This window comes from Xiphophorus maculatus, chromosome 22, assembly GCF_002775205.1.
Source record: "Xiphophorus maculatus strain JP 163 A chromosome 22, X_maculatus-5.0-male, whole genome shotgun sequence".
Classification (NCBI taxonomy): Eukaryota; Metazoa; Chordata; class Actinopteri; order Cyprinodontiformes; family Poeciliidae; genus Xiphophorus; species Xiphophorus maculatus.
Window position 1 is genome coordinate 8,499,766 of NC_036464.1, and position 19,875 is coordinate 8,519,640.

General features: G+C 40.8%; 2 protein-coding genes across 2 annotated transcripts in view; one reads left to right on the plus strand and one right to left on the minus strand.

The window, feature by feature from the left end:
- slx4ip (SLX4 interacting protein) overlaps positions 1-9,225 on the plus strand; it is a 52,685-nt gene extending 43,460 nt beyond the window's left edge. The window contains exons 8-9 of the mRNA XM_014469666.2: positions 7,689-7,795; positions 7,892-9,225. Coding sequence (XP_014325152.1) covers positions 7,689-7,795; positions 7,892-8,591 — 807 coding nt within the window. The 3' untranslated portion in view covers positions 8,592-9,225. The remainder of the gene's footprint in view (positions 1-7,688; positions 7,796-7,891) is intronic.
- A 1,952-nt stretch (positions 9,226-11,177) lies between these two features.
- Positions 11,178-19,875, minus strand: part of jag1 (jagged 1) — a 37,984-nt gene continuing 29,286 nt past the window's right edge. Inside the window, exons 18-25 of the mRNA XM_014469377.2 lie at positions 19,671-19,698; positions 19,251-19,336; positions 17,570-17,683; positions 17,365-17,474; positions 15,329-15,568; positions 14,028-14,159; positions 13,678-13,819; positions 11,178-13,030 (exon numbers count right to left, since the gene is read on the minus strand). Coding sequence (XP_014324863.1) covers positions 12,555-13,030; positions 13,678-13,819; positions 14,028-14,159; positions 15,329-15,568; positions 17,365-17,474; positions 17,570-17,683; positions 19,251-19,336; positions 19,671-19,698 — 1,328 coding nt within the window. The 3' untranslated portion in view covers positions 11,178-12,554. The remainder of the gene's footprint in view (positions 13,031-13,677; positions 13,820-14,027; positions 14,160-15,328; positions 15,569-17,364; positions 17,475-17,569; positions 17,684-19,250; positions 19,337-19,670; positions 19,699-19,875) is intronic.

Sequence of the window (19,875 nt, forward strand, 5' to 3'; positions counted from 1 at the left end):
AACTTGTAATTTAGATGGTACTAACCCTTTGAACACACTGCTGACGTTGCTTCTCTGCTTCAGTTAAACAACTTACAAATACAATCCCACTCTGCATCACGATCGCTGTCAGATGACCAAATAAATATCACATGACCCCTCCCGAAACACAAAGAGCAACAAAATGGAAGTGAACATTGACATTAATATTGGACCAGTTTTACTTATCAGACTAATACCAATGTGTTAAAAATTGACCAATACAGGATTTAATGGAGATATACAGTACAGACCAAAAGTTTGGACACACCTTTCTAATTCAATGGGTTTTCTGTATTTTCATGACTATTTATAAGGCAAGAAATCCCACTTATTAACCTGACAGGGAACACCTATGAAGTGAAAACCATTTCAGGTGACTACCTCTTGAAGCTCATCAAGAAAATGCAGAGTGTGTGCAAAGCAGTAATCATAGCAAAAGGTTGCTACTTTGAAGAAACTAGAATATAAATGGTGTCTTCAGTTGTTTCACACTTTTTTGTTTAGTGCATATTTCCACATGTGTTGTTCATAGTTTTGATGCCTTCAGTGTGAATCTACAATGTCAATAGTCATGAAAATAAAAGAAACTCATTGAATTAAAAGGTGTGTCCAAACTTTTGGTCTGTACTGTATCTTGCAACCCTACTGTTAATTGCTGTTCTCAAAGAGAAAATGGAATAATCTATTTCCAGTAGAGATACATCAGCATTTTCCATAACCAGAGATCTGGAACTGGCCTAAGAACTCTGATCTGTGCCTCTTTTTGTGATTCTGTGTTGCTATAATTAATGCCAAACTTCCACTTCTCTTCCCTCCCCAACTTTTACACAGATGACCAGTGCTCATCTCACCGCTTTACTAATTGAATCTGTAGGACTCCTCTCATGCAGACAGCTGTCTTTTTGTTTAGTACGTGATTGGATGTCGGCTCTAAATCAGTTTTTCTGGACTCTGTCAGCAGTTCTTAGGTTGTCATACGCAGCCGCTCTTGTTTAACAGATAGAAACCAATGGTTTGTCAGGAACAGTTGAACTATCCAACAAATGCTTTGGTTTCAGCACAGCGATGCCTTTAAAACTGTGACAGAGATGTTTGAAGTTTAGGGAAGTCAATCTTGACATCTATATTAGCCAGATGCACTCAGTCTGTTATGACCTAGAAACCTTTAAACAACTGTGGCTCAGAAAAGGTTGAAGCTTTCAGACTGCTTTATTTTGCAGAAGACAGTGGGAGGCAAACAAGAGGTTTTGTGTGTTACCAGATTTTATTGTTTTTTTGTGTTTTTTTTTCCTCTTGACTTTTTGAAAATTTCAAGTCCCCTCATGAGAAGTTGCTTGTGAGTCAGCCCGCAGTGAAGGAGGGCAGTATGGGAAGGAAAGAGCTTGTTTAGGATTGTCGATGTTTTGTAGTCAGGCAAAGAGTGGGCAGCTGAGGTGAGCGCCGTGCTGTGCCGCAGAAGTTTGGATCAAAGGGAGCACAGATGTGTTTCCAGACCCCGCCGCCCCGCTCCGTCCTCTTCTGAGCTCTGGACGAGGCTTTGTGTTTATTCATGACCTCAGCACGGCTCTGTTTCTCGCAGCTCCCAACAGCTAGCTGCGGCCGTTTCCCAAACCTCCGGGATCTACCCATCTCCTCCTCTAGGTCAAATACACGGGTGGGATCTCTCGCAATACACTGTTAAGTCTCTTTGATTCCACTAGGCCTTTTGATGTCTTCTCTGATTTTTCTCAAAGTGCAAACAGTTAACAGCTCTTGCTAATCCATCCTCATGGGTGGATCCAAAAACTTTAGTCATTGTTGGAGGATAAGAGCTGTCCTCTGTTTTACACAAGTCTGTGCCCATGCTTGTTGACTTTGTTGCAGAGAAGATGTGGTGAGCTTAGACAAACATGGCATGCTTTTCTTTATGGGAGAAGGGTGGGTGTAGGATGATTGGTGGAATGTGTGGAATAAATTTGTGAACATCTCGGCAGGAGGTATTTCTGCCTGGAAGGCTGGTGTTTTTGTTTCTTGGTGCCAGTTTGAAGGTTTTATAAACGTGGCTTTCTCGTGGAAAGAATAACTCAGTATTTAGATGATTTGAGGGACTCAGGCATTTCATGTTGATGTGAGTTATTATCTCTCCAACGATGATGAGTGAGTAATTGGATTTACGGGATAAAATCTGACTGGCTTTTTGTGTGTTAGGCGAGATGTAAAGATTTTGGGTAATCCAAGAACAAACAACCTTGTTTCCACTATTTTACTGTAGATGAGAGACGGTGGGTGCTCCCCACTCTGACATTGCTTTTGATTTACTATGATGAAGGGTTTTTTTTGCAGTTGTTTCAGGTTTCAGACAAATTTGCAATGCCCCCATGCTTGACTGAAAAGGTTTAGTCTTATTTAAAAGTCGCTGCTTGTCTCTTTGCATTAAGAAACAATCAAACGTAATATCATCACTTTTAATCAGCATTTATAATCTGTGAAATTTCCATATTTTGGCAATGACACATATCTATGTTTTTTTTTAATTGTACTTCACAAATGTGCTGAAAAGGAAAGTCAGAAGATAAAACCATTTGCAGTTTTCAGCTTAGGGAATATTAGGGAAGCACACATAGAGGGAGAAGATCTGGTCACATGTATGGAGCTGCATGTACAGTACAGACCAAAAGTTGGACACACCTTTTAATTCAATGAGTTTCCTTTATTTTCATGACTATTGACATTGTAGATTCACACTGAAGGCATCAAAACTATGAACAACACATGTGGAAATATGCACTAAACAAAAAAGTGTAAAACAACTGAAAATACCCCTTATATTCTAGTTTCTTCAAAGTAGCAACCTTTTGCTGTGATTACTGCTTTGCACACACTCTGTATTTTCTTGATGAACTTCAAGAGGTCGTCACCTGAAATGGTTTTCACTTCATAGGTGTGCCCTGTCAGGTTAATAAGTGGGATTTCTTGCCTTATAAATAGTTATGAAAATAAAGAAAACCCATTGAATTAGAAAGGTGTGTCCAAACTTCTAGTCTGTACTGTAGATAAACTTTTTGATCTGCATGCAAATTACACTTTATGTGGCAGAAAATGAACATTGTACTTTAGCCTAAACACACCAGCCCAACCTTGAAACACGGTGGCTGGAGCGTCATGCTGTGTGGGAGAGTTTTTATTGTGCAGTGTATGAGAGTCTTGTCAAAGTTGATAGAAAAATTGATGGTGATAACGACAAGACCTGTCCAATCTGACTGAGCTTGTTATTCTACAAAGAATGGCATAAATATTCAGTTCCTAAGTGTTTAAATGCAGCAAACGGTAGATCTACATCTACAGACCCATTCAATAGATTAGAATATTATTTATTGTAAGAACTTTATCACTAAGTGAAACATATTATGCATATTAATTTTACACAGATGGATGTTTGAATCCCTTAATTTCTGTTGATTTTTTGCTTGCAGTTAATTAAAACATGACATTAAAAGAGGCTCATTGGGACGTATTTTCAAACTTATTGACTATGACTGTACAGTATTTTATTCAGAAGGTTATATAAATTCACTCTGCACTTTTCAGATGTTTCTTTAAACCATTTATTGGACCACATGCCACTTTCCTTCTACTTCACAATCATGCACTGATTTGCATTAGTTAATTTTATGAAATCCCATCATACGTCTGCTTCCATTGTTTCTGTATGGAGTTTGCATGTCCGCCTCTGGGTTCTGTCTGGACGCTCCACTTCCTCCCAGTGTCCAAAGACATTCATGTTTGATTAATTGGTCTCCCTAAATAGCCTTTAGGTACGACTGCATGTTTGCATCTTTGTTTGTCCGGTGTGCCTCTGTATAGTCCGTGAGAAAGCCAGTCATGGCAGCAGTGGAGTGTTTTAGATCAGTCGGACCGTTTTGCCGTATCGCTGCATTACTCCAAGTGCAGCTGCATTACAAGATAACCAACATAATCCCTCGCTGTCTGTACTCCTGCCTTATCTGAGGTGACAGAGGAGAAACTGGTGTTTTTATGGAGTATCTGCTTGGTTATCTTTTTGAAGTTGCTTCCAGGAGCCATTAAGAGCTGGGTCAAGTTATAAGAGCATGTACCAGCATCCCTTTAAACCAAATAATTCATCGTCTCTGCTCTCACTGCCCTTTCGCCAGGCTTATCTTTATAAACTGACATCCAGATGTGCTGCCTTGTTGCAGCTGCTCTGGTGGAGCTTTGCTGCTTTGTGGGCTTCAGGAAGTTTGGACGTGTAAAAGCAATAGTGGACATTTTTATTGCCTGTCACTGTTGCTATTCATAGGACTCTCCAGATATACAACTAATCTCCCTACAGTACAGTTTTATCCACAAGGCTTATGATAAACACAATGTTGCCAGATTTCTTTCTTTCAGACTTCCAGACTTTTGGCGTAGATAAATTAGCTGCCCAATAAATCATTGCATCCCTAACTATATCCAATTGAGAATCTGTTGGAAGCTTTGAAAATTGCTGTTAATGGATGCTCTCCATCCAATCTGATTGAGCTTGCTCTGTTTTGCAAAACAGAATGTGCAAATATTTTGATGTGGAGATATGCACAGCAGGTAGAGACATCATTTTCCTTCCATTTAGGTTAAGGGTATGAAAAATTTACGGTGGTAGAAATTGAAATTATAAAAGTGCATACAATAATATCCACTTGGGAAAGGAAGTTTTACATGAACATGATAAAAACTTTGAAACGAAGCAATCTCATTGGGTAAAAGGAACACCGGATACGTTATTTACAATCTTAATTTTCAGGGTCAACGGCAGGCAAGAATAATTTAAGCATTGCCTCCTTCTGTCGATTAAATCCTCTTTATTTCTTTTTTTTTGTCCGCCTCGTACATCCGACCTTCCTCTGTTCGTCCCTCTTCCTTTCCAAGACTTGGTTCTTTCACTCTCTTGTTCTTTTGAAGTCTCCCCGACAGGAACAGAACGACTCTAAACTTTCCCAAGGAGCCTCCCTTTGGGTCCTTGTTGATTTTTCTTTCAAGTTCACGTTCAAACAGGATTTATTCATATTAAACAGCCGATAATGCATATCAAGGCCTCACAATGCTAATTGTGGCTCTCACGTTTTGCACTTTCTTGCCTGCTGTTGTTGTCGGGGTGGGTGTGTGAGTGTGTGGGCGAATGCAAGTTTGTACGTGTGTCCCTGCCGCCAGTCCAAAGGCCAGCTGTAGCTCTGGCTTCCGAGTGAGAGCAGAGAGTGAAGTGCTGCCCACACTGAAAAATGAGTCCGTTCTTACACAAAGAGCAGCTTGTGGACAGCTTCCTGTGTGAGGATTCTTACTCTTGTGGGCATGTTGAAGAGACGTCTGAGGTCAGGCGGTGTGACTTTGGGAGGTGCCTCTGCTTTTGTTGTGCTCCTCTCCAAACACTCTTTCTTATTCTGCCTGTCTCTTTTCCTTCCTTTTTACTTCTCCTCCTTCGTTACTCTCCCTCCGCCCGGCCTCTTTAGTCTCTCTGCAGTTACTAGGTCTCAACATCCAGCGCTAAGCCACAATGCTCCATCTCACTCTTGCAGCTTGGGGCAATTACTCCTTTTCTCTTGCGTTGCCATTGGTATCGTGTTTGTGGAAGTGGACCTTAATGATTTTTCATCCTGCTTTAGAAACAACTGGCGGATGCCAGCGCTCACCACATCGGCTTTCCCCGTCTTAAAGAGCACATTGATCATTTTACGAACCAGTTTATAGGAGGGCAATGATCTGAGAAATGGCCGATATTAAATAAACATGGCGGCCACTCTGTTGAGTTTTCCCAGATTAAACGTCCGTGTGGTTTTTTTTCCCCACTGTGACAGTCTATCGTTTCCAGTCATGAAAGGGACACGGATCTGTGAGTTGCATTGTCATCTTGCCCTGAATTGTTGTCCACAGTGAAGTAACCTCACTCGTATTGGCTGAGACACTACTAATGCCTTTTGGTAAAACCCTGATTTTTATGTTTCTTTCATCACAGCGGTTAAATTTTCCACTTATCAGTTCAATTTCTTAAATTTTAGTGGTGGGTCACATTTCTAATAACATGTCCTGCAAAAGTATTCACATCCCACATTTTTTTTATGTTATAGCCACAAACGTCAATGTACTTTAGGAAGATTTTATGTGATAAAACCAACTAGTGCATAATAAAAGCTCTACAACTCCAGTCCTACAACGTGGTTGTCTTGCAACGTCTGGATACAAACCAAGATTTATCTTCACCTGGTTCAAATTCTGTAAATAATAAAAGAAATGAAGCACGTTTTGCTGTCCAATTATTGATTGATTAAAAAAATAATCAACAGATCACCGCTACACTGTATAGATGTTTGACATGGTTTTAGAAGTGTTTTTCTAACTGCATCCTTTGCTACAAATGATCGAGCGTACACTAAAAGAATGCTTTCAATGCATTTTAGGCAATAAAATATTTGTGTTCTTATTTAAAAAAGGAACTGAATGATCTATTAGCATTTTCTTTTGTATTTTTAATATTGTTTAAAATTAGCTGAGCTGAAGTTGTTAAATGAGAAATTAGCAATTTGCCATTTTTTCCCCCCGATTAATCGCCACAATAATAAATCACTAAAATAATTGTTGGTGTCAGCCCTACGGTGGTTTCATGTTCAGGGTCGTTCTGCTGGAACGTGAATCTCAAGTCTTCTACAGTTTCTCTTCCGGGATTGATTTGTATTTAGTTTCGTTTTCCATCAAGTCTGACCAGTTTCCTTTTCACTGCTCAAGAAAAGATGAGATTCTCCCACTCGAGCTGTGCTTCTCTGCAGCTCCTCCAGAGTTACTATGAGCCTCTTTTCTGCTTCGCCGCTTAATGCTCTTCTACAAGCCCTGGCAGTTTATGGGGGCGGCCTTGTATTAGTTGGTTTGCAGTCGTGACCGACTTTTTCCATTTACGGATAGCGGATTTTCACAACTCTGTGAGATTTTCAAAGCGTGGGAACTTGTTTTATATCCTAAGACCTGCTTTAAACTTTTGCAACTGGTAATTAGGCAGCTTGTGAAGGTAATTACTTGCACTGGATTTTATTTAGGGGTATCCAGATTTTTAATTTACATTGTGCTCGACTATCACATAAAGTCATGACTAAGTGGTTGTAATGTGACAAAATGTGAAAAGTTCACTGGGTATGAATACTTCTGCAATTCTCTAATAATAGAACAATCTACCACTGGCTCTTTCCCAGTCTCAAATGGCCCTGCTAGCACACTGTGCCCTTATTATTGCAATTAATTTACAACAAACTGACAGACTCTCTACCTCCAAGTTCTGGTCAATTTACTACCAGCATCTTCTGTTCTCTCATAAAACTGGAGTCTGTTCTCGGTCAGCCAAGGAAAAAAACATGTGATTAACCTTCATTAGTGGCCCGTTGAGGGCACATGTTGGTGAGATCCAATTTTTGGCTTGTTCTGTGTTCTGCATCAGAGGTTCCCCCTCTCTAGTATGTGGAGTTATTAAACTTTCACCCCAAACTTAACCCTTTAGGGAGCTTGTTATGAACTTTTTCTGCCATTCGAATGAAGTTATGATTATACTTATTTCTCTTCCTCGCCACACACGTTTATATTTCCTCCTTCCATCAGGGGATACTGCCAGCTAAATCCTCTTTGTTTACACCTTTTCTGTTTGTCCTTTCTAGACTGAGCTGAGTGAGCAAACCAGATCAGAATATTTTTCCAGTGTGGGAGAAACCCGAGAGCTTTTACACAACCAGAGAAAAACAAAGAAGTCTGTGCTTCAAACGATGTAAGTATGATGTAATGCTTTCCAACCCCACCAGTCAAAGAGGACACTCACACAGTGTTTGTTCCTATGCTTTTAACTGTTTTTTTTTTTTTACAGAGCCAAACAAGCCTGTGTCCATCAAGAGATCTGTGGTTCCACGACTGAGATGCAGCCGATGGAGCGGAGTGGCTTTCCCAAAAAACAGGGACTTGAAGGTAAAGCTGAGGAGGCAGAATTGAGGCCAGAGACCGTGCCCAGGTCTGAACTGAACGCACCCCTGGAGGCAAACCACAAGGTGCCTTGCAGCGATGCCTTAATTGAACTTGAGGCTGAGGTACGGTCTTCTCAAAGGCGGAAACACGAGGCAGAGAGTGAAATAACACAGAAGACCAGCAAGAGGTGCGAGCCCAGGGAAGATCCTGGCTCGCAGCTGGCCAAGAAAACGTGCCTTGGAAGCTGTTCAGCCCCAGCGCAAATCCACTCCACCTCGCAAACACCCAACCATAACCTCCCTCTCCTGCTGCCACTTCCTCCAGTCGGAGCGATGGCAAACTCCAAGGCTTTCCCTGTCTCCGAGTGCAAGAAAACCACACTGGAAGTAGAGCTGCTTACTCCAGGGAAACAGGCCCAGAGGCTCCTCCTCGCAAGCAATAACACAGCAAAGACAAACCAAAACAGGCCAGCCGCAAGTCTGAGGGGCCTATCTGTCAAGCCCGCATCTTCGGGCTCCTCTATTGGTTCCAGATCCACGTTTGGAGAAGAGGGGAGTGAAAACGTGCCCAGAACCTCGAGATTACGACGAACGAAGAGGTCCTGAGAGGGAGAGGAAAGCTGAAGTAAAGATCCCTGACGCCACGGAGATACAGATTTTATTCTGTTGGGCTGCAAGCTTGCAGCTCATGTGGTCTCTTTAGTCGGCTTTACTTGTTATTCTTAACATGTTGTTCTTGTGACTCGCATCAAATGCTAACTGCTTTGTGTCAGTTCAGACTTGAGTGTTATTGTTTTCTCTTGACAAATACCCAAAACAGGCCGGTGCCTCTCCCATTTTTAGTAGCGGCGATCCAGAGATTTCTGCAAATGGAAGTAGAAAACCTTTATTAGAGAATAGATTTTGGTTTTATGTTAAAGATCAGGGATTTGAGACAGGCAGGAGCCGTGCAGTACGTCATGGCTTTCAGTCTGAAGCGCTGGCTCCTACGCGTCTGAAAAGTGTCCAGTATCCCCGCTGAAGCTCTGATGTGATTGATGGTAGTTTCCAGACTTATTTCATCGCCTCATTCTTATTTTGGTTTGACTTCAGTCACTTACATTTAACCTCCTGAGCAACTGAAGGCGGTACATTGTAAAAGTATTCACACCCCTTGAGCTTTTTCACATTTTTTTATGATGTGTTTTGTCGGGATTTTATATGATAGACCAACATAAAGTAAGACTGTGAAGTTACAGGATAGCAGTATTTTTTTTTTCCTTTTTGCAAAAACAATAAAAAAAATCTGAAAAGTTTGTTGCCCTTTTGTATTTGGACCCCTTTGTTCTCTAAATGAAACTCGGTGCAACCGCCTTCAGAAGTTCTCAAAGTAGCAAAAAGTTACCTGTGTGTAACTCAGGCTCAGTGACACAAAGGTAACTGAGCCTGCTCAGTCAGATTAAGTGGAAAGCATCTGTGATGTCAGAGATCTCAACATTTAGGTCTAGACTTTGACTGGTCCATTCTAATGCATAGATCTGTTTTGATTGAAGCCGTTCTAAATCTCCTCCTAGATGCTTAGCTGGTTGTCCTTTACTCTGGTCTCAAGTTTTTTTGCAGCCTCCATCAGGTTTTTCTGATGAGTGAACTGCAACCTACCAAGTCTTGGTAGGTTTTCATTTCCAAAACTGCAAAATTTTGAAAGCACCGATTTCTCGGCACAAATTTCCTTAATTTTGGAATTTCGGTTATCGGCCAGTACTTGCATGAGACGACAATCTTATCCCCTGATCTGATCTACCTCAGCAAAGGTCTAAAAAAATCAACCACTGCTTTCCCGTGAGAGAGGTTTGACTGATAGACTTTCCTGCTATATTTAGCAGACACAAATGATACTTGCCAAAATCAAAATCGGCAGGTCAGGCTTTTTAAAGATTGATTATCATCGGTGCAGCTTTACTTAGGATATTTTATAACCTAAAACCTGCTGTAAACGTCTCCCTGACCTGGCTGCCGGGCTCCTTGGTCTTCATGATGCTGGTTGCTCTCTAACAAACTTCTGAGCCCTTCACAGAACAGCTGGATTTATATTGAAGTTATATTACACACAGCTGTACTTAATTAGGTGACTTACACTCCACTTAATTCAGGGGTATTCGAGTTCATGGGGACCTTTTTCAAACTTGCAGATTTTTAGTCATTAATGAATCATCCTTTTCCTTTTTTCCCCCCATAATTATGCTCCACTTTCCCTTGGTCTATCCCAGGGGTCAGCAAATTTACAACCTTCTAAAACAGCCATGTCTGTTTTAGATCCAGCTAAACAAAATTTGCTTAAAGCTGCATAAGATTCAGCATTAAACAAATTTTCTTGTTGGATTTTTTTTTTAATTAAATAAAACATGAAAAAAAAAGAAAAAAATCCCTACACTACTGCATGAAAACAGCATTTTTGATCAAAATTAGTAAGAGCCACATGCGACTCTGGAGCTGCAGGTTGCCTATCCCTGATCTATCCTGTGACATATGTAAATGGTTTAACTTAGCACTGTGACAAAGGTATAAAGGTTCAACAAGTTGGAATACATTTGCAATAACTTTGTAAATGTAAAACCATTTGAGGGATACAGAGTGGCTTTTATTCTGGATTCAAGCCAAATATGAAAGACTACTTGGGCATAAGCGGTGATTCAGTCTTTCTATTTTACCCTTTTTTTCTTTTTCATGTGAATAACTGATTTGATTTTTATTATTTTCCATTTTCTTTCACACACACAGAACAGATTGCGGCAGCTTTACGGAGTTGCTGGAGCCAGATTAGGTTGGCCCAGGCCCCCTAATGTTCCAGGGTCATCCTCGGGAAGTGTTGCTAATCCCTGGTCTCAGTTTTAATCCTGTCAAACATATTCCCAAGAGATTCTCCTTAAACTCTGATCCCTGCCCTTCTGTAAGGTTTGTAAAGAAAAGTCCAGACCAACAAGGGGAAACATTGTGAGCGGATCATGGGGTGTGAAGGTATATTTGACCCGATGCGAGGACGGCCAGCCGGCCGCAACACAATTAGCAGTAAACATATTTGGACAGGAACCTCGTTGGGAGCCTATGAAGTGTCTCCAGCTCCCGTTCCCACGCCAGCTACATGAGAACGCGCTCATAATGCGCTCTGACATGTTCTGGCCCCAGATGCGTCACAGACACAGACTCTGAACTCGATTTCTCCAGAACAAAGACGACTTTAATTCTCTTTTCATACAAAATATTAAATAAATATGACTTTTCAAAAAATATATTGCCAGATCAACACATAACTCTCAAGTTTATAACACAAAACAAGTCAGAAAGGACAAAATGTTGCCAAGATCTTAAAGGGTTAACAAATGAGATCTTTAAAGAGCCTCGTCTTTTTTTTTTGTTTGTTTTTTGAAATGTGCAGAGAAACAAAGCGAACTCTAGCAGAGGAAGGCAGTGTTTGCATCAGTGTTCCCATTGCCCCCCTGCTGTTCAAGTATTATGCTGACTAAAGCAGATGGGAATTCGACAGCCATTGAAATACGTGAGTGGGTGAAAAACTGAAACTGCTGAAGAATTTTTGTTCCCTTACGAGTGAATTAATATCCAATAGTGGCAAGCAATATGTCTGCCACCATGTCCAACCCTCGTAGCCGAAGGAGATCTTTTTGTCGTCCTAACCTCACTTGGTTTCAATTAAGGTCCTGGCAACAAATAATGAAATGTCAAATGTATCTGAAAAAAAACACAAAAAAAAGAGTGGAGTTTTCAGGCGTGTAAAGTTCCCGTCTCTTGTCTTCTAAAATTTGAAATTTGCCTCTTTTTTAAAGAAAAAAAAATTGTTTTAAAGAAATGGAAAGCTTCTGCAGCTATCAGAACCTTCAAACTAGACAGAACATATAAATAAAAAGGAATGATATCTTTAAGGCTCTTGATTATTAAGTTAATAAATCAAATATACACAATGATTAATAAAAAATTTACATATCTACAAGTTCTAAATTGTCACATAAATTCTTCATATTGGCAGCAACTGCTGACACTGAACCATTTGTTCTCTCTTGCTCCCCCCAGAAAATTAAAATAAATAATAAAGTGGATTTTTTTTTCCTCTTGACAGTTGCTCGAGTCTAAAAGCTGAAAAGGCACTTCCTCCAAATGAAACTAGAAGGAATTCAAACATGTACTAAAAAATAATTAGCTCTAGTGTCGAACACGTCATGTAGTTTTAGTCATTCAACAATTATGCCAGAAGCCCCCTTCCATTTGTCCACTAAATTAAAAACCATGGGTTGAAGGGGGGGAGTGGAAATGAAATGCACAAGAGGACACTTTTGCAAGTAGCTCTACGGTGAAATGTAGACCAGTGCCTTGTGTTTCCAGCCAACCAAAGCAACTGTCACTGCCAGTGTAAGCCAGCTTGTCAAAACTTAAATTAACACGGGGAATATGTGAAAATACTGACGGGGTCAACAAATGACATGACCGTTTTATTAACTACACATGCCGAGGCTCCCCGTTTTCACCCACCACCTGGGTGTGAAGGAATAAGGCTTGGTTGCACAGCAACACAGCTGTCTGCTATACGATGTAGTCCATCCTGTTTATGCTGTTTGCCGTCTCCAAGTCCCTGTTGTCCTGTTTATTAGTCCAGTTAGGATGCTTGGATGTTGGGTTGGGATTGGAGATGGGCGCCTTCTCGTCCCTCTCCACCAACGTGTATGCTGGCTGTTTGGCGAAGCGGCCCTTCTGTAAGTGCCTCTCCTTGTCGTCCTCATCCCCTTCGGGATGATTTGTCCTTATTTTGGCAATGATCGAGTTCTTGTTTTCATAGTCTTTGATGGCCACAGTCAGGCCCACATGCTTCTCTATAGGGTTCTTGATCTGGTTGAGGTGCTCCCGCACGTTGTTGGTGGTGTTGTCCTCGGAGCTGCTCGGCAGCGTCCCGTTGTGGTTGCTCTGTTTCCGCCGCCGCCGCATGCACCACAGCAAGACGGAGACCAGCAGTAGGAACCAGATGACGATGAAAATGGAGGAGAGGAGGGGCACAAGGTAGTCTGATGGAGGAAGATGAGAACATGTCAGTCAGATCCCAAAGAACTCAACATAAAAAAAAATTATTTTTTTTTGCATTACAATGTCAATGCATGGTTTTCAAACTTCTTTACACATAAAAATTTGTAGTTTATACCCCAAAGTCCAAGTTGTGTAAAAACCCCTTTTGCTACAGGTCTTTTAGGGTCTTTGAATTTACAAGTTGAAAGTTTTATTGAAGGGTATGGCAATAAGACATCCTAAATTCAAATGGATGGCATGATTTATATTCAAATGTAATACATTGTTAAAGATCCAGTAAAGTACAATGAGGTGAAAGTTGAAGATATGCCTTTGAAAGGCACTGTCTGGTCAACAAACAGGCTACTGGTACTGCATTGATGGACAGTGGACATGCAGAAGTCCAACCACTCCCTGAGTCCATTGAAATCCACGCAGCAAAGCAGCTCTGCTCTGTATCCTGAACTTCTGGCTAGACGTTAACACTCTGCTAACCGCCGTCACATGTGAGACCTGGGAGGTTTCATGTGTAGGAAGGGAAGGAAATGCTCTTCAAATATCTTTTTAAGGTTTGCTGTCATATTTAAGGTGTGGCATTATCAACTGATCAAGTGTGTGCACGTCTGGGAGAGACAGACTCGTTTCATACCAGTTTTGCTGGGTCTTGACACCTGAACTTTGACAATGGCAGAGAGGATGGTGTTGTTCCCGTTGCCCTTGTTAACCAGGTCGATTATTCGGTCTGTGATCTCTTTGATGGGATTGCGATCCAAACGATGGTCTTCAGTAGACTAGATTCAGAGAAAGGTTTCAAAATCAGTTTTTGATTTTATACATCACATGTTTGCTTGTTCCCCTCTAATCACCCAATATAACTCAGTCTAAGCCCGTCCCATTAAAGCATCTTTTAGTGCTGCTGGGAATTCACCCTGCTGGCTATAAATCAAAGTAAAGTTTCCTGAGAAACATATGGCAGACTGAGTGGGAGGAGGCACTTACCAGGCAGACGTGGATCTCGTTGCTGGCCGAGAACGACGGGTCACAGGTTATAGTCACAGAATGCTCCAAGGAAAAATTCCTCACTATGTTCAGGTTCCTCAGCTGCTTACAAACTCCTTCCACGGTCAAACCCTACCCATGAAGAAGAGATGAGATAATGATGCAGCAAGAAATTAGGACTAAAACTGGATTGTTGACGATGTTTCAGCAAAAAAAAAAAAAGGTTAAAACTCTTATGTGGTTCAAGTTTATCTAACTTAAATTACACAGCAAGTAGAGAGTCTATCCCTCATTATAACTAGAAACCAACCAATCAGGATTTTCTTGGCAGATACAAATTTCTATTCACATTTCTTTTAGAAAAAAGAAAACTACTGATTGAAAGATCTTTGGAGACAATACATGTAGTTCACCATTACATGATGATCCACATTTATGCATTAAAAGATTCTTTTATAGAGAAACTTCACACAGTTTTTCAGATGCACTGGGGTGTGGTTGCCATTAAATGCATCTTGTATTAACTTGTACTGTGTATGCTGGATGATGTTATAATTATATGTATTGTTAGTTGCTGTGGATTCTTGGTTTAGTTTTTTTCTTCTTTCTGCAGGTGCAGAGGCAGACTTCCAGGGCATCGACTTGGATTCTCTTTATGCTCATTTCTTATTCTTTCCTTTAAACTTTTTCCTCATTTCAGGTTAAATAAATTCAAATGAATTTCTAATAATGTTTAATACGTCTCAATAAAGCTGTAATGCTCTAATCATGAAGGTAAATCTGTTGGGCTTCACCTTGACTCTCAAACAGTACTGAATGCCACATCACCGGACAGGAAACACAAACACACACAAAAAAATTGATAAAATTAAAAAAATAAATTAAAAAAACATGCTTTTAGCTGATTTTTAGTAAACTCTAACAGTTTATTTGTACATTTATATCACTTTGATCCATTTAATAAATGTATTGAGCAAGGGAAAAATCTGCCAGTTTCCATTTCTTCAGCAGTGATCTCCTAAAATTAATCTTCTAATTCATATAACTTTATTTCAATAACAAAATGGAGATTAAGACAACTCAATTATAAAGAGCAGGAATATTCACATGCTTTATGAACTCAACGTGTTTAAATGGCATGAATGAATTCTTAAGTTGCTTGTTATCCTGAGAAATGGCCTTCTCTAAACCTGATCCTTCCCACAGAGCTGATCTAATTCATTTACGACCTCCTCCCACAGGAGAGGAATCAAACAAACGATAATTTAATCTCTTCATTTCTAAGTGCCGAGGAAACTTACCGTGGGCATGATCTCCTTTTTTAGGATGAAGGTGATGTTGGCGCAGCTGTTGTCCTGGTAAGAGGAGCTGGGGTGGCATTTGATTCGAGGCTGAGCGAGGCCGGAGCCCCAGCACTCGCCCAGCTCCAGGCAGGGTTTCACAAAGCAGTGGGCTTCTCTGAGGGGCATGCAGCTCTGATCCGGGGGGCATCCGCCTCGGCCTTTGGCGCCGAGCTTGCATGGCTTCGGGCCGCACCACATCTGCAGCGGGGAAAAAAAGAAGTGACATAAATTACACAATCCTAAAATATGATCTGTTTTGGGTTGGGTCACCCTTGATCACTTGTTCAGTCTGTCTTGCAGCTCCACATCATTTCACATTTTCTCCTTTTCCTAGCCCATTACGCAGTTCATCGTCAATTAGTCTCTTTGCCACTCTGTGGGTGTAACCCTACCAGCCATGAGGGATGAGGTCACACGCATTTCCACGCAATATCAGGGTTATTTAGGAAATGGATGGGTGTGGGGGGTTCTCAGTTTGTGCCAAAAAGCATGCATCATGTGGAATGAACGCATTAAAAGTTGCAACAATGGTAAAATCTTACACTTCCGGATCATTTTCTCCCCTCCGGCTGCATTACTACAACCATTGTGCATCTAGTGATAGCCAAGCATAATAGCACAACCCCAAGGTCCGTTTGGCCCAGTGCGGCTGTGGGAACTTCACTCGAAAATTCATCCGACACCAATTATCAATACAGCCTTTGTGTTTCTTTACAAAACAAAAACTGTATCGTCCCAGTATAGAATTTGACGCTCCCAAACCGGCTCCACCCAGATACAAACTGTGTTGTTGTGGGTGAGTGGCAAGCCCTACCTACTGCCGAGAGCAGGACACACCCACAAACACAACCTTTGTGTCAATAACCACTTTGTGTGAGGTTCCCCAGGGAGCTTCTGTCATCAGTAAACAGAGGAATCGTGCACTTCACGGCTAAACGCTGCAGTATAAACTTTCACTGAATGTTTAGGAAATGTACTTTTAATTTGAGTACAAATCCTGATTGTTGCTGCTCAAAACACCACCTTTAAAGATAAATGCATTTTTTTAGGACCAGAAAAAATATGATTAGGCAAAAATAACCCCTTTCTTTTAGCTAAACCCCAAAATGATAAAGACAAAAGAACCTGGCATTTCAGTGAGCCAAATGTGTGCTGATCTTCATAAATCAAGAAGTGCCTACGAGAAAAAACTGGAGCTGCAGCAAACCAGCTCCAGTTTTACAAATTAGGGCTCTGTAACTGACTGACACAAGCTGTAAGTATTTTGCCTACAATTTTAATCAAATTAGAACAGTTTTCCTCAAAAATGGTGTGTTGAACTTAGTTAATCGTATTTTGTAGAACTGAGGAAAGTGCAAAAGTTCAATGTAAAAATTAATAATAAAATAATTATTTATTTTTTTTGGAAGAATAATTAATAGAAAAATTAGTCAGAAATCAATCATTTTGCACCATCCCTAGAAAAAAAACCCCTCAAATCTAGAGCTATGTAAAAACAAAAAACAACTTGCAGTCACCAAAGCAACAACTTTAGATGTTATCAACATCCTAGGTTGTTGTTTGGAGTGATGTCAGAAGAAAGAAGCCTTTTCTGTCCTACTACTCTGAATGTTAACTAGTGGAGTTTTCTAAAGTCTACTGGGACTGTGATTGCACCTTGTTAAGACGAGACAAAGGCACAACTACTCAGCAAAGAAATTTTCCAGGTGGGTTTGTGATAAAACAATGGATGAATATGTCAAAAACACCTCATGCTCACTGTTAAGTACGGTGGATTATCTGTGATGCTGTGGGCTAGCTTCGATTGGCTTTGGAAAAATAGAATCGCATTTTAAATTAAAATTTGGCGAATTTTTGCCAAAAAAATCTCCGTCTTAACATTAACTCTCTATATTAATACTAGTGTCAACAACTATGGAACAAGTAATTTTAGCACATTTTCTGATTAGCCAGGGTGCCAATAAATCTGTCCACCACTCTGTGTATTGACATACCTTTGTGCACAGCACTTTTCCATTTGAGCAGTGACAAATGTTGCAGTCTTCTTCCCAGCTGGCTCCATCGGCGGCAACATGCCCATTACTAGAGCAATGCTTTCTTGTTTCTATGTTTTAGAAAAAAGAAAAGCCAAACAAACATATTGTTATAAACTTGCTTACAAAATAATTTGCTTATTTTCCCCATCCTGCGAGGACATACTGTCTTGACAGTGGAGTCCAGTTCTGTCTGGGGGACACAGGCAGCGATATCCGTTGATCTCGTCCACGCAGGTGGATCCCAAGGCGCAGGGAGAGGACTGGCACTCGTTAATATCTGTTGCGGCGAAGCAGGGTGAGAGAGGAGAAATTGTTTGTTTATGGAATAAAATGCACAGGCATGCAGAGTTCAGATATTGAGTTAAGTTAAATCAGTGCTCAAATCTAATTCTTTGGGATCATGCGTCATGAAAACTGTGCCTTTACGCACGTATATTTAACAAAATCAAAAAGAAAACTAAACAAGCAAACAGGCCTAAAATGAGCCCTGGACAGCCCCCCCCTGGAGCTTTTATAGAAAGTCGTCATTAGCAGGTATGCAGGACCGAAAGGTTGGACAAAGCAGAACAAAGGGTTTGCAATGGGAAAGAATGTGGCCATCTGAAAGCCTTTAAGAGGGAAAACAGTCTGAGTAATCAGTGTCAGAGAGCATGGCTGATTAGCTGCTGGCTCGCTAAGCTGCTTTACCCCTGGGGACACAAACACGGCCCGGTGGAGTGACACCAAAATGGCTCAGGCTGGCCTGCAGCCCGGCGTTCAGATAATTGGCCGACTAGACCTTCCGTTTGCAAGTGACTGATTGTCCGGCTGCAAGACATGATCCGACTGACTGACAGGCTCAAAAGTAAAGATGCACTGATCAGAGTTTTGTGGCAGATGTCTGAGCTTTTAGAGGATTCTGATTTCCCCTTGAAAACTATATAAGTAAATATTTTGCCAGCCTTCTTACCCTAAACAGTCATTAAGTTTTATATTAGGAGCAGAGGTAACATCTTGCAACTTATATAGCAGTATGTAAAATCTTATTTTAACAACAAAATGGTTACACATTGATATTTTGAACAGTCTTTAATCATCAGCAAATGACTCAAATAAGCACACTTTACTATCAGGACTCATTCTAATTTAATTAGTGGTCATAATTACATATCATAACAGTCAAATAAGAATCAAAACCAAAATAAACGCAGCACAATATTAAGTTTTCATTTAATATAACAGAATTTATAAAGAATAAACCAATATCATCTATATGGATCACAGAAATACTAAACTAAAATGTAAAAACTAAATTGTCTACAAGAACAAAATAGAAGTAAGTAGTTTGTACTGTCCTTTCACATAACTAATCTGTGACTCAGTAAGTTAACAAGTTGCAGAAAATATGATTTCCAGATAAATGGTGTCATAAAAATTTACAAGTCTCCTCTGATTTCACTGTTAAAACCTCACAGATTGTGAAAACAGATAACTTTTCAGTCTTCTTCCGTCAGCAATGGTGTCCACACTGAAGAGTGTTGCCATTACATCAGAGCTTTTTGATGTGGTGCATTCGGAGATCGGTAAAAGATTGGATTTTCTACGTTTACGTTGGAGAAGCAGCAGAATAAACTACCGATTCCGGTCACCACAAGGTTTGTCGTTCTAGGTTTGTTTGAGACGGGTAAGGGGAAAGTGTAAGGGTGACCGGATGCGTTTCTGGGTGTATGGAACGACCCCGGCCCCACTCGTTGCTGTGCACTGTCAGCTGGCTGAAAGAATGCAAATTCCAGCCCGGAGCAGACTTACTGCTGTATACATCTACTAAAAACCAGGCATAAAGTGAAGGCAGGTTTAATACTCACTGATCCGACAGTCTGGACCGGCGAAACCTGGGGCGCATTCACAGCGGTACCAGTTATCCCCGTCCACACAGGTCCCACTGTTGTAACTGAAGGTTTAAAAACAAACCATGTCAGGTTGGATTTTTCTTTAAAGAAACATAAAATCAGATTCTCAATATTGTAAGATATATGAATCTGTTTTTTATCACTATATAGATAATGGGAAACGTGTGCTTAAGAATCTGAAAGCGTTGTGTTAATCAAGAGTCACACGTGGGAGAGTTTGCAAAACAGGGTTAGGCGATTGCATCCCAGGAATGAAGGGAGGTGTTCGTCCTGATTCTCAGCAGGAAGAAAGCATGCAGGTGAGGTGAGCCACACAGGAGGAGCAGCTTGTTTACACCAGTTGAAATCTACAGGAAATGTTTGGCTTTCACTTACCATGGGTGGGGACTGCAGTCGTTGGTATCTGTGCAAGAAAGAAAAAAGGAGGGAGGGAAAAAGAGAGACAAAAACTTGTGAGTGCGGTGTTATTTTCTCTCTCTCTCTCCACCCTCATATGGAGGTCCTCAGCGCACACTGGCAACCGAAAAGCACGTCTGAGCTTGCGTTCGTAGAGGCATAATGGGTCCACACTGCCTGATCA